Genomic DNA, 6,976 nt, shown 5'->3' with positions numbered 1-6,976 from the left:
GTCATCCTGGACGTTAGAGAATGTACCATTTACTCCAGGACCGTCACCATCTGCTCTGCTCTGGTCTTTGCTTTGAACTGACCTTAACTGCTTTGTCCAGCCATCCAGTTTCACTCAAAAGTGTTCATTGTTAAATACAAATAGATGCCTAACTTCTCTAACTGTGGTACCGTTACACTTAGTGTTACAGTTAGTTTCCCATGCTTACAGTATTTGGAGTATTTTGCACATCTTTAACTGGAAATTTAATGATGGATAGAGTCGACAGTTGGGTCCCAGATGAGATGAGACTAATTTATGATGTTCATGTCTTAAAGTAATGCTGGATTTTCTTTTAGTTTGGTCGAAGAGCTCTTGCTGTAATATAGATCACAGTTTGCTACATATCAACACTAATTTAACACGATACACTAAGAAAACAAGAAATTCTACCTCCTAGCTTTGACAAGCTCACCTGCCACGCTGTCACCCCTGACGTCATCATTACTGATGACCAAAATCTATGTAGTCAGAAGACGTGAATTTTGTTCTTTATCAAAATTGTTCTCCCAAATCTTGACAATTTTTTATTTTATTTTTTCCTACATGCAACAAAAAATATTTGCATTTTCACTCTGTCGCTGCTGGAAAACATATGCTTAGGGTTAGGGGTCACCACCAATCATCAAGTAGACCTCAGAAGGTTCAAATAACAACCTAATCTAAAGTATAAAACATGTTTGGGTTTGTTTGCCCAGGTGTCGAGTTTTTTCTGGCATTATTGAGAACTGCGTGAGAAGTTTCATAAATGAGTTTGTAAACAGAGGTATAAGCAGAGGATATTGCAAAATAAAAAAAAAAGATATTGCATAAAAGAAGTGAGGAAGTGGAAAACTCCTGAGTTGACGATAGCTGTTGTGAAATTCTAGAGTTTGGCCTCTTTAGAGTTTCACATCTGTGCAGATGTTTTGAAGGCTCTGAAGTAGTGACGAAAACCAAACTTGGTAGGTGTGTCCATTCAGATCTGGTGTTTTAGCGAAAAGAGAAGCAGAAAGTTGCTGGTATCAGTCCTGGCTTCATTCCTCCAACTGTAAACATGGTGCTGCTGATTCTGCTGCTGCTCACAGCCACAGTGAGTTGTACCTGACATCCTACACTTGAAAACAGAACATAAAGTTGGAATGTATACTACTTTATGAATATCTATTGTATATTACATCAGTGTTACTGTGTGTGACTGCAGAGTGACGGCCAGGCTCAGCGGGTGCTCGGCCTGAAGAAGGACGACTCATGTGTGTGTGAGGTAAACTCCACCGTGTGGTCTTTCCCTGTTGTGAAGTATGAGACTGTGTTACAGCAGGTTCATACCTGTGAAGGATCTATGAACAGCCTGGCGGAACAGGTAGGAATTTGTTTATTTTAGTGTCATCATTACTACTTGCATTTCAGATTTTTGTTGTCGGTACATTTCATGAATGTCAGACTGGAAATGTCAATCTATTCCACCCTGACTAACAAAAATATAAATAAAATTACCCCATTCTGTTCAATGCCAAGAGTTCCCATATACGTCAATGATGCATTCTTTATAATATATATTTTGTCTTTATTCTTTCCTCTATTATTTATTAAAATAATAAAGTGTAATAAAAAATATGACACTGGAAGGCAGGACAGAGGAGGAGGTAAATGCATCAAAGTGTGGAAAGAGAGTCTGAAGGAGCAGGGGAGTATTTCTGGATAGCATAGAATGTCTAAGTATATATATACATGTATGTGTGTGTAGAGGTGTCATTTTGCGGTATCTGTGGTGCATGGAGGATTGATTGACAAGGAACTGCAGGGAGTTAAGGGAATAATGTACATAAAACAGGCTTTGGAAGAAACCTGAGTGTTAGCGTTTTGGCCACAGGCATGTCAACTTTTTGGAACCACAAGTGACTCTGTTTGGATGACAGTTGTGAATGTTAATAGCTTATGCTAGTAAGCTGTATTAGCAAGAAAATGTATGAGTGTACTGCTGAGACTCATGTCTCAAAAAAAAAAGTACAACCTCTGTCATAATAAAAAAGAAATATATATCTGGTCCTCAACCAATTATTTTAAGACAAAAATCAAATGAACTGCAACATGTCACATTACATCATTTTATTATTTATTTAACAAAAACAAAGTGAAAACGCAAAAACTAAGCACATGCCTTGACTTTATCAGCCTCATTGCGGAGGAATTTTGTCCCACTCTGTCTACAACGTTACTTCAGTTCAGACATTTATTTCTGCACAGATCTCTTGAGGTCCCACCACAACATTTCAATCAGGCTGAAGACAGGACTTTGGTGGATTACAAGACATTGATTCTTTTCTCTTTCAGCAACTCGAAGCAGCAAACCAGGCACAGTTTCCTGCTGTGCTTGGGATCATTGTATGCCCCAGTTTGGGCCAAGCTTTAGCTGCTGGACAAATGTCCTCACATCTGACTCTAGACTACTCTGCTATACAGAGGAGTTCATGGTTGACACCGCAATGCTGTGTTTGTTTTTCTCTAACTGTGGTGCTGTGGACTGTAGTCTGTCAAATGGAAAATGTTCCAGAAATCTTGTAGATTATTTGAATTTAACTTTGTAAATCTAAGCCACACTGCCATGTTATTTTTAGAGAGAAGAGGCTTTCTCCTGGCATCCTTTTCAAACAAGTCGTGCTAGTTCAGTCTTTTTCTAATGGTCAGCCTCAAGTGGTCATTAGAGGAACTGCAGTTAGGCACTTAAGCACTGGCCTCAGTTTTAACCCTGAAATTTGCTGCATGAAGTAACTATTACTGTGAAAATGGTTTTTATCATTGTTGTGCTTCACAGTTTATTTTCTGTTGTTCAATATGCTATTTTTTTTTTTTTTTACCCTAGTGTAGCCGGTCTGGCCTTAAACTCTTATTGCCGTTAGTTCTCTGCGTTGTGTTGTGCGAATGATAAGAGGAGTCAGCTCTCACTTTGCCAGCTGGGTGGATTTATTCTCCCAGAACTCTCCTCAGCGGGGCCTCTACGCGACTGAGGAAAATAGCGCGCAGCTACAGGAAGTGACTTCGTGGGAAGTCAAAGGTCACATAAACAAAATAAAAGCTCCCAAAATATAAATACAGAAAATAAACATATATAAATAAACACATATACATCACCAATACTGACAAAGCAAGATAACACTGCAGGATGGATCCTTGGTGAAATATAAATTATTTTTTAATACACCCGTTACATCAGCTAATTTAGCTAATTAAATATAATTTATTCAGGAAGATATTTTTCACATGTTCAGAACAGATAAAACACAAACAGCACTTCTTAAACACTTTTCAAGGTACACATCTGTAATCTCAATAAACAAGTGAACCAAAGCTTCCAGGCAGGTTGTGAAAACAAATTGTATTTTTATTTCACTAGTTATGAGATCGCACAAAATTGCTTGAGTTAAGCCTCTCACACGGTCTTTCTGGTCATTCAGTTAACAAGATGTGGCACAGAAGTTTTTTTTATGCTTCTTTGTTCCTTGCAGCTGAAGATATCCAGCCAGCGTCTCCCTCAGATCCAGGCTCAGGTTACCTCCTTGACAGCCAGGCTGGGGCCTTACAAGTACCTGCACAACCAGGGCCTGTACTCTGCTCTGTCTCTGCGCCTTCTGGGCCAGCAGCTCAGCCAGCTAGAGACAGATGTTGGTGTTGTCCACAGCCAGCTGAACAATGCACAGACAAAGAAGCTCTCCAAAGAGGTATTGTGAAACTGCAAGTGGCAACACAACGCATTAAAAAAACAAAAACAAATCTGTAATACAAGAAATATGCTACAATATATCAGTCACAAGCTAGAACAAGAAAAAATATGAAGAATGAGAAAAAATGTATTACATTCGATTAGTCATGATAAAATGAAAATAAGTAAGTCTGTTTAAAAATGAAATGTAATGGGTGTTCCCATGAATTAACCTTCTGACCGTGTGGCAGGTGGTTAAACTGCGGACACATGTGGACAGGTTAGAAACAGCTGACTTAGTTAACATGAAGGCTGTAAAGGAGAAACTGCGCTACCTAAAGAATAATGTGGAGTCCTGCAAATCAATCCCCAAAGACTTCAGAGGTATGTGTGTGCGTACGCCGACAGTAAGCAAACTGTGGTTAGCTATCGTCTCTAATAAAGGACAGAAAAAAATCACTTGTTGAATGTGTGTGAATGAGGTTTGTAATAAGAAAGCACTGTGACTGCTCAAATACAGCAGTATATATAAATATCAGAAAAACCTGGATTCTATCTGAAGGCCACCAGATCGTGAGGCTGTGGCTCCAAAAAGTGTTCTACTTTATTTAACTTATTTAACCTCTGTTAACACTTTACTGTTTATGGGCTCAGTCACCAATTTTGAATCATATTGAATACAAACTTAACTATTTTGTATATTGTGTTTAAATGTTGAATGAAACCACACACTCATCACCAGCTTGTCAACCACAGAGTTCCTACAAGTCATTTTGCAACCAGGAGACACCCCCTGCTGGTCATTAAAGAGAATGCAGGTTTAAAACTTGCACACTGGATTTACCACTCCGACTCAGAAGCTATGGCCATGTTTTAGATATTTGGCTGTTAGTTTAACTGGTTAGTATTAGCTAGTGATATCTCAGAAACAGAAAGGAGCAAGAGCAGACAACAAATCAGGCATAAACTGAGGAATAAATCCTCATGTTTTAAACTCTCCACTGCTTTACTCAGAGAGTCTGTTTTACTGTAATCTCTCAGTGTGTGTGGCACTGAAACTGCTGCAGCCTAGAAAACTTAAAAACCCTTAGTGTTATTAACCTTTCATTTAATCAGTTGAGAAAAAAATAATTCTTCATGTGTGTGTTTGACATGATATTAAAAATATGTTTTTCAATCTGACAGTTTTCCAGTGTTTTTACTGCAAATATATTGCAATGCTTGTGTAGAGGGAGAAGAAAAAAGTTTCCAAAGCATGTACCCAGCCTTTTGATAACAATCTGACACTGTGTGGAAATAAAAAATCCTAATAGAGTGATTCACCTCTTTGTCTGTTTTACACATACTAAAAATGTATTGACATCCAAGCATTTGGTTTTCCAGAGGATGTTTCTTTTTTTAAATTTCTGATGTCATCACTTGGCATTCCTTCTTATTTCTTTGTTTCCAGGCCAGGACAGAAACTGCCTTACGGGCCTGATCACCAGCATCAGTGACCCTGTAACAACCAAGCTCAGTCCTTATGGTAAGAGCTACATCTCTGGTTCATGGGGCAAACAAGCCCAGATGGAGAACGAGGACCAGAAATACAGCTACTGGGTTCAGCCTCTGGCAACTAGCCACATCTGGGGCACCACTCTACGTGTTTACCAAAATTATGAAGATTTCATGGCCTCAACAAACCACAAAGACTTTACATTTGCCTCATCGTACAGCCATCCCAACGCCATTGAGGGTCCCAGTGCTGTGCTGTACGGTAAGGCTCTGTTCTATAACTGCTACCGCTCTGCAGACGTTTGCCGGTATGACCTGGAGACCAACGAGGTCAAACGGGTGACTCTTCCAGGCACCGGTGTGGGTTTCAACAACAAGTTCCCCTATTGTTACTACGATTGCCGGCTCAATAGTGATATTGATGTAGAGGCAGATGAAACAGGACTGTGGGCTCTCTATGCCACTCTGGGTAACCATGGAAACCTTGTGATCAGCCGGTTAGTTTGGGATGGTGAGACCAAGACTCTCAACGTGACACAGACGTGGGAAACGAGGTTGTTCAAGAAGGCAGTAAGTAACGCCTTCATGGTGTGCGGTGTGATGTACGCGACTCGTTATGTTAATGAGTACCGGGAGGAGGTGTTCTACGCTTTCGACACAGCCACAGGTAAAGAAGACAACTCACTAGCAATACCACTGGAGAAGGTAGCTACAGCAGTGGCTAGTCTGAGCTACAATCCCACCAACAAGCAGATCTACATGTACAACGATGGATACTTGCTGGCCTACCAGGCCTACTTCTGATCTTCTGATCAAAAAGTTAATGAAATATGATACAGCAACAAAAAACCAATGATTTATGATGCAAATGCTAAAGTTATATCATATAGACTATTAAGATTGTTCTTCTAACATAATGTACTTTAGTAACACTGAATGGAAACATCAGCTGAGATCATAATAAAGTCTTTGGTAACAATAAACTTAGATTGATCTTTTGCTGGCCTTATTTCACACAAAAAATGTTTTTGTTGTTATTTGTGACACAATCACATATATATTGATTTTACTTGACAGCTTGCATCGTTTGAATAGTGAGTTTTGCTTTCTTCTTTGATCATTAACAACAAACTTCAAAAAAAGCTTGGTTCCAGCAACAACTTATAGGGTGATAAACAGATCAAAGTCTTGTTCGTCTGCATAATGCTTTGTTCACTCTCTGTTATTATTCTCTGTGTCTGTGTTCCTCAAGCTTCGGTCCTCGAACAGGTTCCTGGGATTTTGAGGGTTCTGCACATTATCTTAGTTGTTCCTAGGAGTGTACTCTGGACAGAGACCTGCAGTGCTGTGCCTACAACCTGCTAGAGCCAGTCTTCTAGTTTAAGAGTTACAGCTCATAATGTTCCTACTACCAATGGGACCATTTTGGACTTTACCTTTCACATCTGTTCCTGTTGTTCCTTCAGCCTCTCGTAATTCTCATTTTTCCCATGCTCCTTTTTTTCTCTCATGTTGCTGTCCTGTGGGATTGCTATATACACCTCAACTGTTGTTTTCTGCTTCTTTTCAGCTACCACTATGTATGATTGGAGATGGCAAACGGGCAGATGTCTCATGTATGTGCTCTTCAAAACCTTAAGTTGTGTAGACAGTCAGTAGAAAATTGGCACAAATGGTCTGAATCAAGGTGCAGTATAAAACAAACAAACAAAAAGCAACCTTATTTAAACCTGAGACTCATGAAAAGATAGACTTGTAGATTGA

At 39.4% G+C, this 6,976-nt stretch overlaps 1 protein-coding gene across 1 annotated transcript; it reads left to right on the top strand.

The window, feature by feature from the left end:
• The first annotated feature begins 904 nt into the window (after positions 1 to 904).
• On the top strand, positions 905 to 6,199 carry LOC120743369 (olfactomedin-like). The gene is made up of 5 exons (XM_040046999.1): positions 905 to 1,111; positions 1,223 to 1,381; positions 3,525 to 3,737; positions 3,970 to 4,102; positions 5,169 to 6,199. The coding sequence occupies exons 1-5, from the start codon at positions 1,076 to 1,078 to the stop codon at positions 6,014 to 6,016; spliced, it is 1,389 nt and encodes a 462-aa protein (XP_039902933.1). The 5' UTR covers positions 905 to 1,075; the 3' UTR covers positions 6,017 to 6,199.
• The last annotated feature ends 777 nt before the right edge of the window (positions 6,200 to 6,976 follow it).

The sequence above is a fragment of the Simochromis diagramma genome, unplaced genomic scaffold (assembly GCF_900408965.1).
Source record: "Simochromis diagramma unplaced genomic scaffold, fSimDia1.1 OVJJ01000106.1, whole genome shotgun sequence".
NCBI classification, from domain to species: domain Eukaryota; kingdom Metazoa; phylum Chordata; class Actinopteri; order Cichliformes; family Cichlidae; genus Simochromis; species Simochromis diagramma.
Note: the sequence above shows the minus strand (reverse complement) of the source record. Positions and strands in the feature narration are given on the sequence as shown.